The sequence below is a fragment of the Rhineura floridana genome, chromosome 6, assembly GCF_030035675.1.
Source record: "Rhineura floridana isolate rRhiFlo1 chromosome 6, rRhiFlo1.hap2, whole genome shotgun sequence".
Taxonomy (NCBI): domain Eukaryota; kingdom Metazoa; phylum Chordata; class Lepidosauria; order Squamata; family Rhineuridae; genus Rhineura; species Rhineura floridana.
The window spans coordinates 84752692-84780163 of NC_084485.1; the positions used below are offsets into that span (position 1 = coordinate 84752692).

At 42.0% G+C, this 27472-nt stretch overlaps 1 protein-coding gene across 1 annotated transcript in view; it reads right to left on the bottom strand.

The window, feature by feature from the left end:
- Positions 1-27472, bottom strand: part of PIK3R3 (phosphoinositide-3-kinase regulatory subunit 3) — a 69940-nt gene that overhangs the window by 24084 nt on the left and 18384 nt on the right. Inside the window, exon 2 of the mRNA XM_061632852.1 lies at positions 5636-5738. Within this exon, the coding sequence (XP_061488836.1) occupies positions 5636-5738 (103 nt within the window). The remainder of the gene's footprint in view (positions 1-5635; positions 5739-27472) is intronic.

Here is a 27472-nt window from a genome sequence, read left to right on the forward strand (position 1 = left end):
GCCCCATAGCTGAAGCTCTCTGGGTGGTTTACAACAATTAAAAACATTAAAAACAAATATACAAATTTAAAAACACATTTTTAAAAAGCAATTTAAAAAAAACATGCTAAAATGCCTGGGAGAAGAGGAAAGTCTTGACCTGGCGCTGAAAAGATAACAGTGTTGGCGCCAGGCATACCTCGTCAGGAAGATCATTCCATAATTTGGGAGCTTCACTCATAGTAGACACCCAGAAGAGGGCCTTGGATGTTAAGCATAGTGTACAGGTTGGTTTGTGTTGGGAGAGGCGTTCCATCAGGTATTGTGGTCCTAAGCCATGTAAGGCTTTATAGGTTAAAACCAGCACTTTGAATTGAGCTCGGAAACATACAGGCAGCCAATGCAAGCGGGCCAGAATCGGTTTTGTATGTTCGGACCGTCTGGTCCCTGTTACCAATCCGGCAGCTGCATTTTGCACAAGCTGCAGTTTCTGAACCGTCTTCAAAGGCAGCCCTATGTAGAGCGCATTGCAGTAATCTAATTTGGAGGTTACCAGAGCATGGACAACTGAAGCCAGGTTATCCCTGTCCAGATAGGGGCGCAGCTGGGCCACCAACCACAGTTGGTAGAAAGCACTCTGTGCCACCAAGGAGACCATCTAGGGAGACAATTGGACCCTTGGATGATAAGGGAGTCAAAGGTGTACTAAAGAACGATAAGGAGATTGCAGAGAAGCTAAATGAATTCTTTGCATCTGTCTTCACAGTGGAAGATATAGGGCAGATCCCTGAACCTGAACTAACATTTGTAGGAAGGGATTCTGAGGAACTGAGACAAATAGTGGTAACGAGAGAGGAAGTTCTAAGCTTAATGGACAATATAAAAACTGACAAATCACCGGGCCCGGATGGCATCCACCCAAGAGTTCTCAAAGAACTCAAATGTGAAATTGCTGATCTGCTAACTAAAATATGTAACTTGTCCCTCGGGTCCTCCTCCGTGCCTGAGGACTGGAAAGTGGCAAATGTAACGCCAATCTTCAAAAAGGGATCCAGAGGGGATCCCGGAAATTACAGGCCAGTTAGCTTAACTTCTGTCCCTGGAAAACTGGTAGAAAGTATTATTAAAGCTAGATTAACTAAGCACATAGAAGAACAAGCCTTGCTGAAGCAGAGCCAGCATGGCTTCTGCAAGGGAAAGTCCTGTCTCAGTAACCTATTAGAATTCTTTGAGAGTGTCAACAAGCATATAGATAGAGGTGATCCAGTGGACATAGTGTACTTAGACTTTCAAAAAGCGTTTGACAAGGTACCTCACCAAAGATTTCTGAGGAAGCTTAGCAGTCATGGCATAAGAGGAGAGGTCCTCTTGTGGATAAGAAATTGGTTAAGAAGCAGAAAGCAGAGAGTAGGAATAAACGGACAGTTCTCCCAATGGAGGGCTGTAGAAAGTGGAGTCCCTCAAGGATCGGTATTGGGACCTGTACTTTTCAACTTGTTCATTAATGACCTAGAATTAGGAGTGAGCAGTGAAGTGGCCAAGTTTGCTGATGACACTAAATTGTTCAGGGTTGTTACAACAAAAAGGGATTGTGAAGAGCTCCAAAAAGACCTCTCCAAACTGAGTGAATGGGCAGAAAAATGGCAAATGCAATTCAGTATAAACAAGTGTAAAATTATGCATATTGGAGCAAAAAATCTGAATTTCACAGATACGCTCATGGGGTCTGAACTGGCGGTGACTGACCAGGAGAGAGACCTCGGGGTTGTAGTGGACAGCACGATGAAAATGTCGACCCAGTGTGCGGCAGCTGTGAAAAAGGCAAATTCCATGCTAGCGATAATTAGGAAAGGTATTGAAAATAAAACAGCCAATATCATAATGCCATTGTATAAATCTATGGTGCGGCCGCATTTGGAATACTGTGTACAGTTCTGGTCGCCTCATCTCAAAAAGGATATTATAGAGTTGGAAAAGGTTCAGAAGAGGGCAACCAGAATGATCAAGGGGATGGAGCGACTCCCTTACGAGGAAAGGTTGCAGCATTTGGGGCTTTTTAGTTTAGAGAAAAGGCGGGTCAGAGGAGACATGATAGAAGTGTATAAAATTATGCATGGCATTGAGAAAGTGGATAGAGAAAAGTTTTTCTCCCTCTCTCATAATACTAGAACTCGTGGACATTCAAAGAAGCTGAATGTTGGAAGATTCAGGACAGACAAAAGGAAGTACTTCTTTACTCAGTGCATAGTTAAACTATGGAATTTGCTCCCACAAGATGCAGTAATGGCCACCAGCTTGGATGGCTTTAAAAGAAGATTAGACAAATTCATGGAGGACAGGGCTATCAATGGCTACTAGCCATGATGGCTGTGCTCTGCCACCCTAGTCAGAGGCAGCATGCTTCTGAAAACCAGTTGCCAGAAGCCTCAGGAGGGGAGAGTGTTCTTGCACTCGGGTCCTGCTTGTGGGCTTCCGCCAGGCACCTGGTTGGCCACTGTGAGAACAGGATGCTGGACTAGATGGGCCACTGGCCTGATCCAGCAGGCTCTTCTTATGTTCTTATGTCTGAGCTGGTGGTGATTGACAGGGAAGGAGACCTTGGGATAGTTAATGAAGATGTTGACCAAGTGTGTGGCAGCTGTGAAAAGGCAAATGCCATGCTAGGGATCATTAGGAAACAGATTGAAAATAAAACTACCAATATCATAATGCCTTATACAACACTATGGTGTGACTGCACTTGGAATACAGTGCACCTTAAAAAAAATGTAGAGTTGGAAAATATTCAGAAAAGGGCAAGCAAAATGATCAATTTATTTATTAATTTATTTATTATTTCAATTTATATACCGCCCTTAGCAAAATAGCTCTCAGGGCGGTGAACAAACAAGATAAAATACAATATATCATAATAAAAATACAAAAACATATACAAACAAACAACAAAAAGCACAGCAAAAACAAAATAAATACTACAAAAATTAAAAATACAGATTAAAAGATTAAAAAAGATTAAGAAGATTAAAATGCCTGGGAGCATAAAAAGGTCTTTACCTGGCGCCGAAAAGATGGAAGTGTAGGCGCCAGGCGTACCTCTTCGGGGAGGCTGTTCCACAACTCAGGGGCCACCACAGAAAAGGCCCTAGATCTCGTAACCACCCTCCGGGCTTCCCAATGGGTTGGTACCCGGAGGAGGGCCTTAGATTCTGAACGAAGTGAGCGGGTAGGTTCATAGCGAGAGAGGCGTTCCACAAGGTATTGAGGTCCCACGCCGTGTAAGGCTTTATAGGTCAAAACCAGCACCTTGAATCTCGCCCGGAAGCAAATAGGAAGCCAGTGCAGACGCGCCAGGACAGGTGTTATATGCGAAGACCGACTGGTCCTCGTCAATAATCTGGCAGCTGCGTTCTGCACCAGCTGAAGCTTCCGAACTGTCTTCAAGGGCAGCCCTACGTAGAGCGCATTACAGTAATCCAATCTTGAAGTTACCAGAGCGTGGACAACGGAGGCGAGGTCGTCCCTGTCCAGATAGGGGCATAGTTGGGCTACCAGACGAAGATGGTAAAACGCATTCCGTGCCACCGAGGCCACTTGGGCCTCGAGGGACAAGGAAGAGTCGAGAAGAACCCCCAAACTACGTACCTGTTCTTTCAGGGGGAGTGTAACCCCATCCAGAACAGGGTAAGCATCCACCATCTGAGCAGGGAAGGCGTTCACCAACAATGTCTCGGTCTTGTCTGGATTGAGTCTCAGTTTATTAGCTCTCATCCTGTCCATTATCGCGGTCAGGCAACGGTTCAGCACATCAACAGACTCACCTGAGGAAGATGAAAAGGAGAAATAGAGCTGCGTGTCATCAGCATACTGATGGCAACGCACTCCAAAACTCCTGATGACCGCACCCAGCGGCTGCATGTAGATGTTGAAAAGCATGGGGGACAAGACCGATCCCTGGGGGACTCCACAATGGAGAGTCCATGGTGTCGAGTGATGTTCCCCAAGCACTACCTTCTGGTGACGATCCGCGAAGTAGGAGCGGAACCACTGCCAAGCAGTGCCCCCGACACCCAACTCCGCGAGTCTCCCCAGGAGGATACCATGGTCGATGGTATCAAACGCCGCTGAGAGATCAAGGAGAATCAACAGAGTCACACTTCCCCTGTCCCTCTCCCGACAAAGGTCATCATACAGGGCGACCAAGGCTGTTTCGGTGCCAAAACCGGGCCTGAAACCGGATTGAAACGGATCTAGATAATCGGTTTCATCCAAGAGCGCCTGGAGTTGGCTGGCAACCACCCGCTCCAAAACCTTGCCCCAAAAAGGGACATTCGCCACCGGTCTATAGTTATTCAAATTATCTGGGTCCAAGGAGGGTTTCTTTAAAAGAGGTCTCACCTCAAGGAGGGGATGAAGCCACTCCTCTACCAGGAAAGGTTACAACATTTGGGGCTTTCTAGTTTAGAGAAAAAGTGAGTTAATAGGAGACATGAACTCAGGAACATTAAATTTTGCTGAATGCTGGAAGATTCAGAACAGATAAAAGAAACAGCTTCTTCATATAGCACACAGTTGAAGAACAGAATTCCCTCACACAAGAGATAGTGATGGCCACCAATTTGGATGGCTTTAGAAACAATTAGACAAATTCATGAAAGGTAAGGCTTTCAGTGGCAACTAGCCATAATGGCTAAGTCCATTGCTGGAGGCAATATGCTTGAATACAAATTGCTGTGAATTGCAGGTGGGACGAATGCTGTTGCACTCAGGTCCCCTTTTGGGCTTCCCACAGGCATCTAGTGGGCCACTGTGAGAACAGAGTTCTGGGTGAGATGGGCTTTTGTCCTGATGCAGTAAGCTCTTCTTATGTTCTTAACCCTGGCCTCATTGTGAAAACTACTACAGATTTTTTAACTGTTTAACCATGGTGACTTAACATAGTCTGGAAAAAGGTGGTATGTGCTCAGATTGTTCTCCAAATTTAAGCTTAATCTCTTCACAATGTTACCTGAATAATCATACATTTTAATATGTGCATACAAAGCAGAGGTGTGCAACCACTGGCCCATGTGGCAGATCAACTCCTGGGTCTGCAGTGTTCCTTCCTCACCCTGCCCCCCCCGCAATTATGTGTACAAAACTTTATTCAAGGCCACTTTCAAGGGGGAGCAGTTGCAATTAGGTAAGGGTTAATTCTCCCCTCCCCATATGATGCAACCCTCCACACATCACAATCAGGCTTGAAAAATACCTTTCATCGGAGCAAGCAGAAATCATTTTTCATCTAACTGCAGTATGTGGAGGGGTGGGGCATTCTTCTTAAGAGAGTACAACTGAGGAAGGAAGGGTTAGCGCTCACTCCCCAGCTCAGTTCTCCAAGATCATCCCCCCTCGACAATTAGGCTTGAATAAAGCTAAAATGTGCAGGTGTGCACATGCAAGATTGTATGTATGGTATGTCCTGTAGGCATGTATGCAACTATGTGTATGTGATGTATGTACAGGCAGGGAGGTGGCCACATTTTTCACTGACATGCAGCCCCCAGATTCTGGTAGAGAGGAAATGTGGCGCTTGGGCTGAGAAAGATTCCCCACCTCTGATATAAAGGAAAGCTACAAGTAAGCCATATTCTGCTTCAGGGGGAAAAAAAACATTTACCTTGAAATGTCTCCCCAGTACCATTCCGCATCCTGTAGTGATGAACTGGAATTCTCTTTTATCCCATTTGTATTTACTGGCTTGGAGGGCTTTGGAGGAAGAGCTGGAAGAGAAGTTTTGCAGGTTTACTTTTCTGACTTCGTTATGATGCCTTAAAATGTTAAACAAGAGATTCAATCAGGAAATGAGACATTGTAGGCAAGGCATCATATGGTACTAAAGACCTGTGAGAACTGAAGAGAAAGCAGGATATTTTGAAGGATTTCCTCTCTACCTGATAATTACTCCAAAACTAATTCATCAGGAGATTAATTTACATACTTGCTATAAAACATGCAGCTATCCTACAGCTGCGTGCACAAGAAGCCTTTACACTTTACAATGGGACCTCAGGCTGGTTCACACAAGAACCTATAAAACCACCCCTGCATAGTACCAGAGCGTCCAACAAATTGTACAGTTGGCATAGCGAGTCAAGAAAGTTCTGCTGCAGCCCTTCCCATTGTGCCGCTACCACTAAGTCACCCACTTTCTTCAGCAGTGTCTGGCTTCTTCAAGCAGCAGAGGAGAGACACAGAAATTGTGTCTTCCTAGGTAAGTACTGGTAATGGCAGCTGGAATGAGGCCATTTAAGTGGCTGCAGGAACCACCTGAACTTATTGTTGCTACAGCTACAAACAGACATTGGGGATCACAGGCTCTTGAGTCAGACAGCCTATAAACATCTACAACTCGGTAGTTATGATCTGCTCAACTTTTATGATTCCCCTGGCCTTCTAATACTAAAGACTCCTGCAAGCAGTACCACTACACACTCACAAGAGATCCCTCATTAAAGTAAGTTCTCCCTCTTATGGTTTAGTGATTCTATTAGATATTAAAGATGTTAGACAAAGTAACAGCCCTTTGTGCTTGGATATGGTGTGTGCATGTATGCATGCACTCATGAAGCCTACTCCTTTGGGAAGCTGGGAAAGACCGTAATTCAAAACACAGGCTTTGGATATTTAAGGTTCCAAATTCAACTCCTGGCATCTCCAGGTATAAAATCACTAAACAGGGCTAAGAAAAATCTCTGAGACACAGAGTCAATGACCTAAGATGGACCCATAGTCTCACTGACACATATTGCACCTGCCTTTGCTACTGTACCCTCCAAGCAGCTACAAACCCTACTTAGTGGCAGGGGTGAGTGCAGGATTTGGGGGACAAAATTGATTAACAGGATAGGGGAGAAAGGTTAATCCTCTTTCTCAGCACTGCTTTCTCAGCATCAGCTTAAAACTGATTTGGGGCAAAGTTCTATGGCATGGAGCAGAGGTAGCTAACATGGTGCCTTCCAGATGACACTGAATTCCAACTCCCATAGGCCCAGCCAACATGGCCATAGACAAGGATGATAGGAATTGTGGTCCAACAATATCTGGAGGGCACCACACTGGCTACCCCTGGCATAGTCATGATACAAGTGCAGCAAAACACCCCCATGCAAAAAAAACCCCACCTATCATGTAGAAAATAATTTAGATGCAACAATTTAGCTATATTTCATTTTTTATCATTCTATTTGGGTAAGTTGATAATAATTTGGTCTTGGACAGTTACTTGAGCTTACAGTGACTAAGCCATGGGTTGCTAACCCAGTACTGTATTTGTGAAGGCCTTCTTTGGTGCTCCCCAGATGAACCATAATCCTCGGATTCCCAGATTCCTTCCTTCCTTTGTTTTAAAAAAATTCTAGCATTTTTAGAACCTGAGATGAGGCAAAATGTACAGCCTCAATTCTTCTCAATTTTTGTGAAAAATTAGCCTGGTCCAACTTTTCAGTGTCCCCCCGGAAACTCCCCCCCCCCAAAATCCTGCAGACATCTGTGCGTAAGAGAGAAGGAGAGATGCACATGTAGTCTGTGTCTGTCTGTGTGAGGGAACATATGTACGTATGCATGGTCTGCGAGAGGGAGATATGTGTATGGATGTGTGTGGCTCTATCTCTCATTTAAATCTTCACCGAGAGTGGCTGTAGAAACCCTGTCCAAGTGCCTGAAGTCGGTGAGTGGCTGGATGGGAAGAAATAAGCTGAAGCTGAACCCTGATAAAACCGAGGTACTGTTTGTGGGAGACAAGGGAAGATTGGGGGATTTGGAGTTGGTGCTCAATGGGGTACTATTGCCCCTGAGAGACCAGGTCCGCAGCCTGGGGGTCATTCTTGACTCCCAACTGTCCATGGAAGCTCAGGTCTCGGCTGTAAGCTGGGCGGCTCTGTATCAACTCCATCTGATACGGAGGCTGCGCCCCTACCTTCCCAATCATCTGCTCCCATCAGTGGTACATGCCCTGGTCTCCTCTCGCCTAGACTACTGTAATGCGCTCTACATGGGGCTACCCTTGAAAACGGTCCGGAAGTTGCAACTGGTACAGAATGCAGCGGTGCCCCTGATTAAAGGCAGCCGACGACGAGATCATATCACTCCAGTGCTAAAAGAGCTGGTTACCAGTTGCTTACCGGGGCCAATTCAAGGTGTTGGTTTTGACCTTTAAATCCCTACACGGTTTCGGCCCAGTCCATCTGAAGGAGCACCTCCAGCATCAGCAGCGATGCCGCCCAACAAGATCAGCCTCAAAAGACCTTCTCTCCATCCCACCAGTTAAAACAGCCAGACTGGTGAGGACTAGGGAGAGGGCTTTTTCAATTGTGGCTCCCACCCTGTGGAACTCCCTCCCAAATGATCTCTGCCATGCTCCCTCTATGATGAGTTTCCGCCAAGCCTTGAAGACCTGGCTCTTTAGGCAGGCTTTTGGGGTTGGCTAGGTTTTACTATTATTGCTTCAGATTTTTAATGTTTAATGTATTTGTACGTTTTATTTTGTATGTTGCCCAGAGTGGCTGGACAACCAGCCAGATGGGCGACTAATAAATTTAATAATAAATAAATAAAAATGGTGAGAGGGAGGAAGGTATGAATGTCAACTAAGTGTGTGAGAGAGGGAGAGAGATGTGAGATGTATGTATGTGTGTGAGAGATGCGCATGTATCCGGTCTGTATGTGTGCAGTGAATATATGCACAAGAGAGTTAGTGGGGTGTGCCCACCTTGTATGTCTTTCTGGAGAACGCTCCCTGTTATTGGACAGCAATAACTTCATTGTTATGTTACAGTTTATGTTTATGCCGCCTTTTGACCAAAAGGCCCTCAAGGCAGCTCACAAAAAATAAACACAAATACAAAATACACACCAGAAAAGAATACAGTATACAAAAATTTAAACAAAATATTAACATTGTTTAAAAAGTATTGTGCATGAGAAAGAAATCAGTATTGCGTGATCTCTACAATCTGGACCAACAGGACATAGCTGGCTTCTTTGGCAATCCCGAAGTTGTCTGGGGGAGCAGCAATAACTGTACAGTACTCTGTAATTTTGTGTTATGCCACTACCTCACAGCAGTCATTTGTTTTATGACCACCACCACCCCGGCCAGCCATTTAGTAACTGCTGCTCATAGCATTTCCTCAAAATTCAAAATGTGCCCGCTGGTCCAAAAAGGTTGGGGACCCCTAGACTAAGCTTTCAGCTAGCTATAAGGAAAACACTGCAATGGGTGGCTTGTATTAGGAGAACAGGTGGCAGAGTAAGGGAACTTCATTTTTCATCACTGCTGTTACCAGCTGAAAAAACGGCTCAGTAACCTCTTGGTGGAAATATCTCGTCAGCAGGCCAGAAAAATTAGACAATACATTATGCATAAATCTTCACAGGAAGGCTGAATAGCCATCCAGTTATTACTTGTGAACAAAGGGCAAGAAGATTGGAAGGAAGAAGAAAGTGACAGAATCCTCTTCCCTTCTCACCTGAGATGCTGGGTACAGGAACATCAAGTTCATTAATACATTTTGTTATGTCTAAATGAAAAAATATTTAGCATGGAATAATCAATTACTCAACGATTTTTCTTTTTCCTTCTAAAATGCCTATTACACTATAGTAGTTCAGATGATTCACCAACTTCAGTTTCAAAGGCTACTCTTCAACACCTTCAGTACAGTAGTTCACTGTTCTCCTCCAGCTTGCTGAATCAAGCCAATTTAAACTATGCTGAACTTTAACCTAGTCATTCACACTCCACGTTGCTGACCTAGCATCAGATTCAGTTGGTAGCATACAGAACAGTCAAATGCCAGGACGCCAGTTCATTTTTTGGGTGGGTCCTGTTAAAAAAAGAAGACGTGTGGGTTCACATTTTTCCTTACATTTCTTAAATTGATATCCTGCCTTTCTTCTGTTATGGAACCACAATGACCCAGGGCTTGAAGTTAGACCACCTGTAGGTGTTTTGCTTAACTGGTTTGACTCTCATAAAATTAGAACCATTCCAATAAAAGAATTTTTTTAGTTTTTACATTTCTAAACTAAGTATGATTTTTTACTTATTGACTGGGCCATCCATAGGACATCTGCAAGGGCACTGGGTTTGCAAAGGGCACTATAAGGTCAGCTGCCAGTCACAGTGTTGTCTTCCAAGACAATGCAATACTTGAGTCCAGCACAATGAGAGAGCAGGGCTGATAGAAAGTAGCACATCGAATTGCTTGGCAACAATTCTGAAGTTGACTTTCAAGTGCTTGGGGAACACATCATGCATTTCCAAGCAACTGCAACATGCTTCTATGTTCTGCACCCAGATGGTGCTGGTCCCCTCAAATATATAACAAGAATAGTGCAAATTCCAGCCCTTGATCCTAGGACTGATCACATTCTAATCTACTTTACTGAAAATTTGCCTAAGGCTATGTTTGCAAAGACCAGGGCACTTTTGGATTGGCTTTTACCTCTGTGCAGCCACCCCAGCACATTATGCTGCATTGCAGTTCTAAGCTATAAAAGCCATTGGTACTGGCATAGCATCAAGATTTCAGTCTGTGTTGAAGTACCATGATGCTAAGTAACTAATATTGTTTCTTCATTTGTAGTAGGTCTCAAGCATTTTTATGACATACAGTCCAGCTTTTTATCCAAAAGCCTACTATTTCTCAACACTGTGGGGGAAAGTGCACAGGAAGAACATTAATGAATTCCCAACTGAACTTATGAACATCCTCAAATGTAAAATGTAGTCTGTTGTAACACTACAGACACTTTTGAGAGTGTAAGTGAAAAAGAGGTACCAAGATTAAGAATTACTCTTCAGATAGCTCCTAGAAAATTCTAGGACTTCTTGGAAGAAATTCAAACTTACTCAGTATTTAAAAACATCAGAGATAGATTACTACAACAAAAGGATATTGACCATTACATATGTTATCTATTAAGAGCATATACCAGATTATTATTTATTATTATTTATTTATTAGACTTTTATACTGCCTGACTAGCAATAGCTCTCTGGGCGGTGAACACAAGAAATACAATAAAATCACACAATATAATACAACAGAACATATAAAAATAAAACAATCTAAAATCAGTTACAACACATTTAAATGAGGTGCGCCTGGCGCCGACGCTACTATCTTTTCGGCGCCAGGTGAAAACCTTTTTATACTCCCAGGCATTTTAAAGTGTGTTTTAATAGCATTTTTGTTCTTGATGGGGTTACACTCCCCTTGAAGGAACAGGTGCGTAGCTTGGGGGTTCTTTTTGATCCTTCCTTGTCACTTGAGGCCCAGGTGGCCTCGGTGGCACGGAATGCTTACTACCATCTTCGCCTGGTAGCCCAGCTACATCCCTATCTGGACAGTGACGACCTCGCCTCAGTTGTTCATGCTCTGGTAACTTCTAGACTGGACTACTGCAATACGCTCTACGTTGGGCTGCCCTTGAAGACTGTTCGGAAACTACAACTAGTCCAGAATGCAGCGGCCAGATTGCTGACGCGGACCAGAAGGTCCGCTCATATAACACCTGTTCTGGCCCGTCTGCACTGGCTTCCTGTTTGTTTCCGGGCTAGATTCAAAGTGCTGGTTTTGACCTATAAAGCCCTACACGGCATGGAACCGCAATACCTGGTGGACCGCCTCTCCCAATAGGAACCTACCCGGACACTGCGCTCAACATCTAAGGCCCTCCTCCGAGTGCCATCCCATCGAGAAGCTCGGAGGGTGGTGACTAGAACCAGGGCCTTTTCTGTGGTGGCCCCCGAACTGTGGAACAGCCTCTGCGATGAGGTGCGCCTCGCGCCAACGCTACTATCTTTTCAGCGCCAGGTGAAAACCTTTTTATACTCCCAGGCATTTTAAAGTGTGTTTTAATAGCATTTTCATCATTATTTGTATTTTGGATGTTGTTTGGTTCTTTTATTGTTTGTTTGTTTTGTTTTCTTGATTTATTGTATTCATTGTATTTATACATTGCTTGTTTTTTTATCTTTTTGTACACCGCCCAGAGAGCCTTCGGGCTTAGGGCGGTATATAAATAAAATAAAATAAATAAATAAATAAATAAGTTAACATATAATTATGTATGGAGCTGCTATACCTGCGTCTTCTGCTTGAAAAGGTTGTACATATGCATTTCCATGTGAGGTTAGAACACATCTACAAATCCCTGTGTCTGAAACTGTTGTGTTGCCCTGGTAGATAACCTATGATGGGAGATACATACAGGGACTGAAATCTGTTAATTCTCTTGAACCTCTATGCTGTTTTTGACATCATCCATGCCATCCTTCTAGATTGTCTGCCGAGGATTAAAGTTAGGGGTACTGCTTTGTGGTGTTCTACTCATTTGGGTAGGTATCAGAAGGCAGTGTTGGGGACAGACTCTCCCCCCTGGAGCTGTACTAGAGCAGGGATGGCTAACATGGTGCACCCCAGATGTTATTGGAGTTCAACTCACATCATCTTTAACCATTGGACACGCTTGCTGGGGCTGAGGGGATCTGTAGTCCAACAATATCTAAAAGGCACCTTGTTGGTTAGTTCTGTGCTAGGGAGTGCTGCATGATTCAACTTTGTCCCCCATGTCCTTTAAACATGTACACAAACTACGGGAGAGTTTATGGAGAGATATGGAGTTGAGCTCATCAGTATGCCGGTGCCACTCAGTTCTATTCCTCCTTTTCCAGCAAGGCCAGGTTAGGTGGTTGAGTGGATTCCCGGCAGCTGTAGTGGATTGAATGATGATAAATAAACTAAAGTCAAATCCAGGCAACTCAAGAAATTAAAGCCGTGTTCAGGAAAGTTCAGACTACAGTAGCTCAACTTCACATTGATTTAAGAATAAACATTTAGTAGTCATATTCACTAATAGGCAAAAAAACCCTTGTGGTATAGGTATGTTCCTAAACCACAACAGATATTTCTATCAAACTTTAAAAAGCAAGGAAATTGGGCAGCTATAGTAAATGCACCAGGGGAGCCGGAGACCTGATGTACTCTCTGGGATATTGTACTGACCTACAAATGTGTAAAAACGCAAACACAATTTGGTTTATTCTTTCACAGTCCAATCCACTTCCTGTGTAGCTTGGGAGAATTTGGGAGCATGTGCCTCTGAGCATATGGTGAGTGGTGTCAAGGCTGTACCTTGTCTTAAGTGCACATTACAGACATCTGTAATGTGACCCAAGTTATTTCTTTATTTAAGGTATCTACATCTACCTTTCCACAATTGCTTGAGGCAGCATACAACTTCAATTTAAAATATTTTCATTCAAAGCAAACACCAAAACAAAATCAAATTCCTCCCTCCATCTAATAAAAGTGTTCCAGAACAAATGGGCTTTGAAAAAAGAATCTAAAGGCAAGGAAAGAAGAACAATGAAATTGGGGGGGGGAGTGTTATTCCACAAAGCTGGAGCAATCAAAAGAATACCCTGCTTACTGTTAACAACCTCCCTAAAGGTAAAAGTGTCCCCGCACTTGTAGTGCAAGTCATTTCCGACTCTTAGGGTGATGTCTTGCGATGTTTACTAGGCAGACCGTATATATGGGGTGGGATTGCCAGTTCCTTCCCTGGCCTTTCTTTACCCCCCAGCATAGGAGAATATCCAGAGGATCTCTGGAAAATCTCAGAAAGCAAGTGGGTTCACAAGGGGAATTTTTTTCAAGCCTAATTGCCTGGGGGGGGGATCTTTGAGGAGTTTGCAGCTGGGGGAGAGAGAAAGTTAACCGTTCCCAGATGCACTCTTCAGGAAAATCACCCTGAAACCCTTCTCTCCCCAGCTGCAACATTTATATATCAAGAATGGCAAACAAATTTACACATACATATTTTTAAAAAGAGCACATGAACTTGGGCCAAGAACTTCAAGAGTAGCTACTACAACTGACAAAGTACAGTTAATTATGTTTCTATCTGCTACCCTTCTCAAATAGGCAGGCTATGAAATTCTGCATTAGCTTCAGGTTTTGAATAGTCATCAGCAACTCCACGTGAGGCACATTGCAACAGTTAATCCTTGAAGTTTTTAAGGTATGGAATGGTATGTAATTCTCTACCTCCCTCCTCCCCTCTAAAAGGGACAGAGCCAGCACATCAGATATAAGTGAAACCACTGTGCTTTTCCATGAGAAGCAAAAGATCCAGGTCAACATCCGACCTGAATACCTGCTCCAATAAAGTAATATACTATTGATACCAGGTAGACTGCATAGTCCCAGAGCCTAGAACCTCCAAGTCAACATGATTTCCATCTTGACTGGATTCAACTTGTGCTTGTTAACTGTCATCCATCTGAACACAGCTTCCACCCACTAATTCAGAGAAGTAGCTTAAAGAAAAATAGAGCTTGATATAGTGACAGCAGTATATTGATTATACCTAACCGCTTAGTCCATGAGATGTTTCCCAGTAGTTTTATACAGATGGTAATATAGGTAATAAAACTGGTCCCTATGTAAGCTGGCTACTCCAATAACTATCACCTGGGATTGTTCTAATACTCCACTAACATCTACCAGATTGTTCTAACATTGTAAGATATTATGGTCCATAAGATAAAATGCTGCTGACACTGAGAAAGGAAGCATTCCCCTGTACCTTCAAGTAAAACTTTCCCATCAGGACAACAAAAATTGCATTGATTCTACAGTCAGCACACTACCACATCACCATCACTATTTTGGACAGAATACAAACAAATTGAACCTAAGTATAAACTACATATTGTAGAACTCTGCAATTCTTCCCTCTACAGTAATTTTTTTTAAAATCCAAAATAGACTAGGTAGCCTGCACAGGAGGGGAGAAAGGCTGGGCATGGGGTCGATGCTTCACCCTCCCCTCCAAGTCCTTTTCTAGCTCACAATTACCCTTCCCAAATTACTATTTGAGATATTTTAGTTTTTAAAAAGTAGAGGCTCATATTAATTGCATGTTTTTAAATAACGCCCTGCCATTGTGACTGGTTTAAAGGACCAGTATGTTTGATCCCTGCCTCCCGATGGGGTAGAGGATGAGGAGTCCAGCTAGTCTCTATGGTGTAGAGAGAGTGCTTGAGAGGGTTCCTGCAGTCTCCCTGGGGTTTTCCTACTGGCACAGAGGGAGTAAGATACAGGGAACGATAGGTCCGTTCCTGGCTCCTGCAGTTTTGAGGCTGGAAAGCCCTTTCTCTCTCTCCCTCTCCAAAGCTCCATAAAAGCCCTACTTCACTGTTACAGTCAAGAAACGGAGGGGATTGGTGGGAGGTTTCTGCCTTCCAGAAAAAGGCTTTTTACCCCTACTGTTGAACCCAACCCACTGTTCAATGTTCTCCCACCTACAAAGGGAGAAAGGAGACCAAGCCTAAATATAAAGATTTTTTTTTTGTGGTTCACACTCCATGAAGTGAGGGGAAGAAATGTCACAAGGGGAAAGAATTGGACATTACTTTGAACCTGAAAAATCCTTATTTATAAAGGAACTCCTCTTGTTGAAAGCAAGTGGGACTAATTGCTCTAGGAACTGGTTGCAGAAGGCCTACATTTTCATAATGCAAGAAGATCCTATTTCTTTGTTACCCTGAAAGAGCGCTCTGGAAGTCAATGGCACTATTCATGCAAAGACAGAACAGTCATGTGAAGGGGCCTCAAGACTGGCACTAGGTTCTCACATTTACAAGGCACACGTACCTTTTGATATTGTTTGTAAAACTAACATGCCTTCTATGGTCAATTAGCATCTGTTTGGTAAATTAACATCCACTTGAACAAAGCTACAATATTAAAATGTAAGATCTCCATCCCATAAAGCACTATTGCTAAAATATTCAATTTGCTATTTTAATAAGTCTGCTCTCTGGCATACAGCAGTGCACGAACTATCCACACTGGTGTTCCAACACTGTCAGCACAGTAATAAGTTACAGAACTATGTAAAATGGCAGTATTAAAACAGTGCTGGTGCTGCAGGAGCATAAAGGTTGCATTATTTATTTTGAGCTGCATTTATAAGCTGCCTTTTTGGATATAATCCACATAAGATGGTTTACAGTGTAAATGAAATACATAAAAGAATTCAAGTAATTTTAACACAACACATGTAAGGATGTACAGAGGGACATGGAACTTTAGAATAAGCTCCTAAATTTAATTTTATAACCACCAAGCATAACATGATTTAATACATTATTGTGGAAGGCAGATAAAATAGTAAAAACTTAAGTTCTTGTTTATATGAGGACACTATAAAAAAGAGGACTTTCCTATGTTTCACTAATGCAATTCAAAAGCTATCAAATCTAGAAAACATGGTGTTGCACTAACAAATAAAGAGCAACTTTCACCCCTCAAAGCTATTTCTATGTATTCTATCATCTTCACAGAATCCTAGAAAGCCCAGCTTTCATTTTTCAAAATATGGTTTTTAGTCTTTCCCCCTGCAGTTTTGTTTGATATTAAATATTTAATTGTCAAGTCAACTGTCCTCCTCTAGAATCACCTGAAATTGTATTTATGCCAAAAAACCTTGATTTTTCAGAAGGCTCAGATTTTATTTGTTCACTGAGCAGAAATAGCTACTAACAGCAATACCCACAAACCAGTTCAAAAAACCATGTTTAGCCATTTCCCCCAGATTAAGAAGTGAGTGAATCAACAAAACCTTTCTTCTGTATCTGTATATAAGCACGATTAGATCTAGACTTCAATAGCTAGCTAGTATGCACTGCTAAGTTAAAACAATTTCTCACAAAGGCAAAGATAAACACCATTTCTTACAGTGAAATGGTTTCTTGAAAGCCTGCTTATTAGTAACCCTACTCCCACTCTAAGCCAGCAACATCAACCAACTTGCATTTAGAATTCAGCTGACTCTGATTGGGATTTGAGAAACTGTACTGAAAGGAAACAGCACTTCAGCCAATGATAGCTCACTACTGAGATCATACGTTGATGATGTCAGTACATAGACAGTATCTGTGGCATTTCTAGCAGGTAGTTTCAGTGCAGCTGCTCAGCTTTTGCAAATGTTTTTCCTGCTCTGCTTCACAAAGTTCGGAATCTCTCTGTGTGAAGACATGTTGTGCCTCAAAATATACCACAAACTGAAACTTCATGGTCATGTGTAAGACAATGAAAAGAGACATGACCTATCCTTAACAAGGCAGTGGGAGCAAATTCAGTTAAGTTTTTCTAATGTAATTTACAGTTATGATTCCAAAATTCAGTTGGGCAATATCTTTATTAGGACCAACCAAAACGTCACAGAATAGTGAGCAAACTTTCAAGTTTTCCAGAACTCTTCATCAGACTAGATATTGCAACAAGGCAGGGAATGGGGGAAGAAAATGGGGAAAATTAAAAATAAATAAATACAAACATGAGGATGGATACTGTAGCTGCAACAGAGATTACAAACTGAATTACAATGTGTACACAACATACATTTAAAGCACATTATTTTCTTCAAAGAATCCCTGGAACTATGGTTGACCCCTCACAGAACTGCAATTCCCAGCATCCTTAACAAACTACATTTCCCAAAATTCTTTGGGAGAAATAATGTGCTTTAAATGTATGGTGTGCATGCAGCAGTTCTTCTGGGCATTGCAGGTATCAGGTTACATCTAGGATTCTGGGATAACAAGCAAAGGGTGATCCCCATTTCTAGGAACATGAAGCCTGGCTGTTACTCAGGTCTTTTTCATAGCTTATGCAAAACATATGGGAACCCACAGCATTTATGTAGTATTATATCAAAATGACTATTTCGTATTTAACCAGCATGTCTAACTACGGTATTTGATTGCAATATAGAAACAATCCAGTTAATTTAAGACACTACTTAGTTTAATTTATGCATTTTTCCTGGGGCAGATTTCTAAAACATTGGAACAGCAAGCCTCCTTAAGTCAAGAAAAATCTATTTGGGCCTCAACTGTACAGGGCATGGCTACACTGCATCTAAGAGCTGGTCTCACATAACTTGGTAGATTCATGGAAAACACTGAATAATCTACAGTGTACTTTTGTTATGGCTATTTCTGCCTTCCACCTTCTTTCCCCAAAACGAACAGTTCTGGTTTCAGACTCAGACATTATCATTTTGAGACTGCAGCCCTAATACACATAAGAATAGCTCCCGGGGTGCTAAAAGAATTCATACTGTCCTATATGAATTGTGAGTTTTGTGCAAAGACAGTTCTGAAATGCCAAGACAGGAGCTGTGTGGTATCTGAAATAGTGATTTATTATAGCACACATTTCCTAAGCTAGGGTCTGTATCACCACATGCAATAACAGTAGAAAATAAACATTTTTGCAACCTTGCATTAGAACATCTGTAAGATGAAAGAACATTGGACTGCTTGTTATGAAAACTATGAGCTTGGTAACTTTTGATTATATCTGAGTATGTATAAAAGATTAAACAAGGAACATTCAGCAGAACTGGTGCAGTGACTAGCAACGGCTCACATGCTTTCTCAACATTTATCAAGCTGTTTAAAGATGGTTTTCTAAAGCACCATGACATCATGAAGCAGCAGTCACCACAAGACCCAAGGACAATTTTCTTGGGGCATTAAATAGCTGGGGGCCCTCTAGAAGAGGATTTTGTATAATGGAAAGCTTAAATGGACTGAGCAGATCAGATGCGAGATTCTTTGAAGCAGAATTCAGCTTTAAGAAGAATACATGCAAATAGAAATATAATTTGTCCTTTGGGATGGGTATATTTGTATTCTAGTTTTGTTTTGTACATGAATCCAAACATTCATTTTCTTCCACCCTGAATCTTGCACTCCAAAACCAAGGCTCTAAATACAAATCTGCTAGAAAGGCCAAGCCCACAATGTGCTTTCTTGTTAGGTTTCTATCCAATCTCACCCTGAATGCCTACATATACTTCCCACTGAAAGAGCTGCAATCAAATCTATGCTAAGCTCCAGGAAGTGGGGGCTCTGACCACCACCCTGGCATTCCTCCCATTATAAGACAGAGTAGTCCTCTAGAAGAATCTAAAGTGTAGTGTTCAATTTATCATGCTCAAATGTGATGCAGTAATAAAACTATTTATTTATTAATTGTTTTATTTATACCCCACCCTTCTTTCCAGCAGGAGCCCAGGGCGGCAAACTAAACATAACCGAGTTGAAGAAATTATAGCCAAAGAAAAAATAGAACAGTTGACAGGTCTTTTGTACTTCATACCAGTAATTTAGTATTCACTGAAGGATAATTTAAATCCTAAAACTGATCAACAGGTGGCATTTTTCTTTTTGCTAGTTCAGACACCAAGGTGGAAATCTTGAATGATACTGCCAACCACCCAAAAAACACAATTTTCATGGAAACGCCAGTTTGATGAGCCAAATAAGCCTTAGGCAAAGTAAAATGGGCACTAAGTTGTATATGGGTTACTGTACCAATGCATTCAGGAAGAGGCTATTACTTATGCAGGTTTTTGTTTTTGAAAGAAAATGAATAGCAAAACTGTAAAAACTATTACAGTCCTTTCACAAATCGTATTTTTTTTTATTTCCCCATACCTGTGTGAAGAAATCATACATGCCAAAGTGTTAATATCTACTATTTCCTTGACTGGGAGTGGGAGTGACCATGGAAGAAACCTTCCTTAGACCCAGATGACCTGAACGACTATAGACCGGTGGCGAATGTCCCCTTTTTGGGCAAGGTTCTGGAGCGGGTGGTTGCCGGTCAGCTCCAGGTGCTCTTGGATGAGACCGATTATCTGGATCCGTTTCAATCCGGTTTTAGGCCTGGTTTTGGCACTGAAACAGCCTTGGTCGCCCTGTATGATGACCTTTGTCGGGAGAGGGACAGAGGGAGTGTGATTCTGTTGATTCTCCTTGATCTCTCAGCGGCGTTTGATACCATCGACCATGGTATCCTTCTGGGGAGACTCGCGGAGTTGGGAGTTGGAGGCACTGCTTGGCAGTGGTTCCGCTCCTACTTGGCGGATCGTCACCAGAAGGTAGTACTTGGGGAACATTGCTCAACTCCTTGGACTCTCCATTGTGGAGTCCCTCAGGGGTCGGTTTTGTCCCCCATGCTTTTTAACATCTACATGCAGCCTCTGGGTGCCATCATCAGGAGTTTTGGAGTGCGTTGCCACCAGTACGCTGATGACACGCAGCTCTATTTCTCCTTTTCATCTTCTACAGGTGAGTCTGTGGATGTGCTGAACCGTTGCCTGACCGCGATAATGGACTGGATGAGAGCTAATAAACTGAGACTCAATCCAGACAAGACTGAGACACTGTTGGTGAATGCCTTCCCTGCCCAGATGGTGGATGCTTACCCTGTTCTAGATGGGGTTACACTCCCCCTTGAAGGAACAGGTTTGTAGTCTTGGGGTTCTTTTCGATCCTTCCTTGTCTCTGGAGGCGCAAGTGGCCACGGTGGCAAGGAATGCATTCTACCACCTTCGGTTGGTAGCCCAGCTACGCCCCTATCTGGACAAGGATGACCTCGCCTCAGTTGTTCATGCTCTGGTAACTTCTAGGTTGGATTACTGTAATGCGCTCTACGTAGGGCTGCCCTTGAAGACAGTTCGGAAGCTTCAGCTAGTGCAAAACGCAGCAGCGAGACTGCTGACGAGGACCAGCCGGTCAGCGCATATAACACCTGTTCTGGCCCGTTTGCACTGGCTACCTATTTGCTTCCGAGCCAGATTCAAGGTGCTGATTTTGACCTATAAAGCCTTACACGGCGTGGGACCGCAGTATCTTGTGGAACGCCTCTCCCACTATGAACCGACCCGGTCACTTCGCTCAGCGTCTAAGGCTCTCCTCCGGGTACCAACCCATCGGGAAGCCCGGAGGACAGTTACTCGATCTAGGGCCTTTTCTGTAGTGGCCCCCGAATTGTGGAATAGCCTCCCCGAAGAAATACGCCTGGCGCCGACGCTTCTATCTTTTCGGCGCCAGGTTAAGACCTGGCTATGCTCCCAGGCATTTTAAAGCGTTTAATGTTACAATTTTAAATCTCTTTGTTTCAGTTTATTTATTGTGATATTTTATATTTCTGTACTTTTAATCTTTTGTACACCGCCCAGAGAGCTATTCGCTATGGGCGGTTTAAAAATGAAATAAAATAAATAAATAAATAAATGTTTCCAAGAGAAGTGCCAAAATGCTATGTTTGCTTTATATGCAGCATGAACAACACTTAGGAGTTAAAACTGGTAACTACATTCCAGCTCTAGTCATGTCCAACTAGCCCTGGCTGAGAGTGTGTATCTCCCATCAAAAGACACAGTCAGCCAATTCAATGGGTCCCAGATGAACACCACAAAACATTCAAATCCCTTTGCTGGATCAGGATGAATTGCGGGGAGGGGATCACTCTTATAGTGCAATCCTATGCATGTTTATTGCAGAAGTTGTAGTAGGGTCAATGGAGCTTACTCCCAGATAAATATACATAAGATTGCAGCAAAGCTGGCTTCCAGCATTTTCAAACTAGTAGAATGAGCTGCCAAAACATCATAGTTTTTCTCCCCTGAAGAAGTGTCAGAACACCAAGCCCCCATTCTCTTTATGCATAACTCAGAAAGTCTTTGATGTCTGAGGAGAAAAGTTAAAACCCAGGATGCAAAAGGCTAAAGAACTACTGTACATGAAGCCAGAGTGAAAGTCCTCATATTAATACTAAGCTGAAACAAAGAGATCAGATGGTTACCAACAGATAGACTGGACGAAATCCAACGATCATCAGGTTGAACACTCATCTTAAAAAATTATTCTCCACCAGAAAAGCACATCTTCTCCATCATAAACTCAACCATCCCCCTGTTCTTCTAATACAGAGCAAGCCAAGTTCTTCTTTCCACGGTTGTTCTTTGCAACTGATAGCAGCATTTGAAAGTGATAATTCAGCTCTGTCTTATTGGTAGACTATTACCCCATTCATCTACAGAAAGATGTCTGACCAAAACGGCAGCAAAATGATGAAGAACATGATAGTACTCTGGACAGAATATGAACCCCAAGCCCATTAGGCTAATCAATTTTTCACAGCAGCCATGAGAAACAGAATCTACTTTAGGTATCAATTAGAATCTACTCTCTTCATCTCTACTGAACGATGCTGTAATTTGTTTTCATGTAAAGCAGAAAGTCCTTAGAGAATGAGAAAGAGGAGATACCAGGCTATCTACAATAATACTAATTAGTCTCCACTGCCCGTTTTTCCCAGAGGAAAGAAGTAATCTGGATGCTAGATAGGGTGCTGTATCTTCAGAAATCATAAGCATGTTAGGGCCAAAGTGCATGTTACATGAGACATACCTTCATTTCTCCCTCCTCCCATAGCAGGGCCAGTTGAGGGAAGGGCAATCTAAATTGGGATATTAGCATGCAGAAGGGTTAAACAGCATGCAGAAGGGTTAAACACACCCTCTTCCCATTCCAATGCTTTGTTTGAAAGGAAATTACTGAGAGATTCAACAGTGGACCTCCAGAGTAACTTGTAATTTGGCTCTTAGCTTGGAAGGAAGACTGCTGTGGATCTCACTCAGCCTCTTCCCCCAGATATGTAATTTTCTACAGAGAAGGAGCTCAGGAGCAACTGATTCTTCCCATTCCCAGAAGAGTCAGCTGTGCTGAGTGCTGATTAGTAGGCTTTTTAACAATTATGAAGAAGCTACCTCCACCTGAAACAATGGTTCCAGTAAAAAAAGAAAAAAGTGACTTTTTTAAAAAAGGGACCAAATATGTGGATGAATGTGCCAAGCATCTAAAACATAACCCTGCCTATAGCATGACAGAAATGAGAGAGGAACAATCAGTGCAGGATTCAGAGCCACGTATCTGTGTCATGGAAGGGGGGGGGAGAGAACAGAGCTTGCCATGCAGCAGAGAACACATCATCTCCTGTAGATAGGTGCATCTGCAGGCACACTTAGGTTCCCAAATGGAAAGTCTGGTATATCCCTGAAAAGCAGTGCAGAAGAGGCACTTACCTGAAAATAATGCACATTATGTTTAGTCACTACCAATACCACATACACAGTCAACAATCTCGCTGAGTTCGAGTACAGGAGTACACCCTACATGGTTTGTTCACATGCACATACTGAAATTCTGCTATTTTCTGTATTGTCAATATACCACTTTTTTAAAAAAAAAAATTACAGGTATGAATTCTACATTAGCACTTGCCAAATAAATATGGCACAGACACAAGTCATATTCTGGTTCTCTTAAGTGATAGCTATATAAACATTTTCAAAATAAGACCGTGGGACGGTCAGAAGCAGAGTGCGGTACAGATCATGAACTGGTGATATCGAAAATCAGAGTAAAGCTAAAGAAGAACAAAGCAATCATAATGCCAAAATAGAATTTAAATAACATCCCAGAAGAATATAAAGATCAAATAAGGAACAGATTTAAGGCTTTAAACTAAATTGATAGAACTATGGATTGAAGTAAGAGACATTATCAAAGAAGAATGCAAAAAGACAATACCTGTAGTGAAAAAGAGAGAAAGACCTCAATGGATGACTGAAGAAACTCTTCAAATGGTTAAAGAGAGAAGGAAAGCAAAAGCAAAAGGAGATAGAAACATGGTTAGAACCCTAAATGCAACAATACAGTGACTAGTACGTAGGTAGGGAAAAAGAGATAGCTACTGTAGAGAAATAGAAGAGGACCAAAAAAAGAGTAGAACAAGAACCCTATTCCAAAAGATTAAAGACACTGAACGGAAATTTAAACCAAGAGTAGGGATGTTGAATAATCAACAGGGGAACACACTAACTGACCGAGATAAAATAAAAGGAAGATGGAAGCAATACACTGAAGAACTCTATAAAAGAGATGCCAGGATGACAGATTCATTCATGGAGGAACCGTACAATGAAGAACCAGAAATTTTAAAAAGTGTGGTGCAAGCTGTTCTTAAAATACGTGGAAGAAACAAATCACCAGGAATAGATGGCATACCAATAAAGTTGTTACAAGCTACTGAGACTTAATCTGTCCAGTTTGACAAAAATTTGTCAACAAATACAGTATGGAAAATAAAACAATGGCCCACAGACCAAAGAAAAGGGATCCCAGGGAATGCAGTAATTATCAAACTATTGCCTTAATATCCCATGCAAGTAAAGTAATGCTCAAGATTCTACAACAAAGGCTCTTACCATATATGGAGCAAGAAATGCCAGATGTCCAAGCTGGATTTAGAAATGGAAGAGGTACCACAGATAGTATCGCAAACATACATTGGATAATGGAATGGACCAAAGAATGTCAGAAGGAAATCACCCTGTGCTTTATAGATTACAGTAAAACCTTTGACTGTGTAGATCATGAAAAACTATGGAATGCTTTAAAAGAAATGGGGGTGCCACAGCATCCGATTGTCTTGATGCGCAACCTATACTCTGGACAAGAGGCTACTGTAAGGACAGAACATGAAGAAACCGATAGGTTCCCCATCGGAATGGGTGTGAGACAGGGGTGTATTTTATCACCCTATTTGTTTAATCTATATGCAGAACATATTATACGGAAAGCAGGATTGGACCAAGATGAAGGAGGTGTGAAAACTCGAGAGAAATATTAATAATTTAAGATATGCAGACAATACCATACTACTAGCAGAAACCAGTAATGATTTGAAACAAATGCTGTTGAAAGTTAAAGAGGAAAGCACAAAAGCAGGACTACAGCTGAACGTCAAGAAGACTAAAGTAATGACAACAGAAGATTTATGTAACTTTAAAGTTGACAATGAGGACATTGAACTTGTCAAGGATTATCAATACCTTGGCACAGTCATTAACCAAAATGGAGACCACAGTCAAGAAATCAGAAGAAGGCTAGGACTGGGGAGGGCAGCTATGAGTGAACTAGAAAAGGTCCTCAAATGCAAAGATGTATCACTGAACACTAAAGTCAGGATCATTCAGACCATGGTATTCCCGAGTTCTATGTATGGATGTGAAAGTTGGACAGTGAAAAAAGTGAATATGAGAAAAATAAACTAATTTGAAATGTGGTGTCAGAGGAGAGCTTTGCAGATACCATGGACTGCGAAAAAGACAAATAAATTGGGTGTTAGAACAAATTAAACCAGAACTGTCACTAGAAGCTAAAATGATGAAACTGAGATTATCATACTTTGGACACATAATGAGAAGACCTGATTCACTAGAAAAGACTATAATGCTGCGAAAACAGAATGAAGTAGAAAAAGAGGACCAGACAAGACATGGATTGATTCCATAAAGGAAGCCACAGACCTGAACGTACAAGATCTGAACAGGGTGGTTCATGACAGATGCTACTGGAGATTGTTGATTCATAGGGTCACCATAAGTTGTAATTGATCTGAAGGCACGCAACAGCTACAGCTTCATCTCTCAGCCTCGTATGGCCAAGATAAGCTCTGATAGTACCATATCAATCTTTCTAGCCAGGTCTCCTTTCTGACTGTGGTACCTAGCCACAAGGAGTCGTCAGTATTACAGTAAAGTGTGCTGCAGTATTAATGCTACTGTACATTCTGCCTTTTCCCTCTGTTCTGCTCCCCCTACCAACTGGCATAGGCAAAAATAACAGCACTGAAGCATTATTTTCTTCAATGTGCAGAAAGAGTGCTTTACCACTATTATGGCTACGTCTCCTTGCTTTACAGGACTGAGGGAAAAAGTAGCTGACACTCATTTACTCATCTGGAAAGAAACAGCTACTTGCCCCAACCAAGCAGGTAACTGACTAATTGCACATCTGTTGTAAAATATTACCACAAACCCAGCCTCTACTCTACTGTACCAAACATTTTAATGAATAGCGTGCTTTTTCTACTATACTCATGTAGCAGAACTTTACTTCCTTAGTGTAGGACTGGTACAAAAATTCTCCTGCATCTCCTGTATTTCTAAAACAGAAGGACTAATTATTAAAGAGGGACAAAACAACTCTACGATGTGCATGTGACACTTGAATAAGAACCAATGCCTTCTGTCTAACTGAGAAACTGAAGCTTCAAGCCAGGCACTAGTGCCTTCCTGAACTCATTTTGAGGAGTTCTGAACAGGACTTTTCAGCTTTGCAAAGTTACATTTGTTTTAGCCAGAAACACAAACTCTCAATTTTATTTAAGTTATTTGTATCTTGCTTTTCAAACAAGTTTTCCAAAGATGTTTACATCATTCAGACATGTAGATAAGGAGTTGTATGTATCCAATAGAGTATCTCAGGTAACAATAAAGCTGATTCGTCCCCCCCCCATCTGTTCCAGAGGATTTGGGGTGCTTCAGAGCAGACTTAGAGTGGTTATGGGGGGGGCTGTAGGGTAGAGGAATAATCACTGGACATTGCTTCTCCCCCATTCCTCTGCCTTACCATCAACTGAGCAATACAGTTGGATACAATTCATGATCTCCAGAATCTAATTATTTATTCTACATGGTTTGCATATAGCAAACAAATTTTGCTATAATCAAAAAAATACCCTGCAGTAACGGTCTGGCTGATACAACAGCGATAGAATACCACATTAGTACTAGAATTTCAAGGAAATCTTTATGACAGAATGAGCTAAGGACATGAGAAACCAAATTGTTCTCAGAACTTGAGTTTGTGATTTTTCTGAAAATGTAGGCCCATTTAACAAGTTTCACCTTCTGAAGTCTGCCGATGTAAATGGAAATTACTATTAAGACTGTATTCACTGCTGGTTTGGTATGAGTGTAAAGAAATGGAAACGTATTTAACAAAAATATTGTCTTGTTGTATAGTCTAGAATAGATTACCCACAGTACCAAATACAGGGATCACCAACTTTTTTGGACCAGTGACTACATTTCAAATTTTGAGAGTGCTGTGCATTTTGAGAGAATAGCTGCCAAGGGGCATGGCATAACACAAAACTAGAGAGAGTACAGTCATTGCTGCTTCTCCCCCACCCCATGCATACCAAGGGAAGCCAGCTATGTCCTGTTGGTCCCGATTATGGAGAAATATCTGGTAAGGCATAATAACCCTATTTTTCCCCAATGCCAATCTTAAACCAAATCCAAGGCTCCCATCCTGGACCCACTTAACTGAGATTAAGCCCCATTAAGCACAAAAACTTACATCTGAGTAGACATATGTACTATTGTACTGTACGTTTATATAGTAAATTCTTAATGAGTGTGTGGCTTTAGGACCTGCACAGCAGGAGACATTTTGCATTTGCCATTTGGGGATTCTTTGACATCCATTACTATCATCATGTAATAGTAGAGTACCTAATACAGTATCAGATGAACCCACAACAGGAAAGATGTTTCTTGGTTGCTAGGAAAAAAGAGCAAACTACAAAGATTATAAGGACTAGAAAATAAAACAGCAGCAGAAAAACAGCGTTAAAGGGGAGGGGGAAATAGCTGCTCTTTAGGACTCCAGGGATTCCTATTGCCTGGTTCAAACAACTCACTTATCAATCACAACTTACTACTC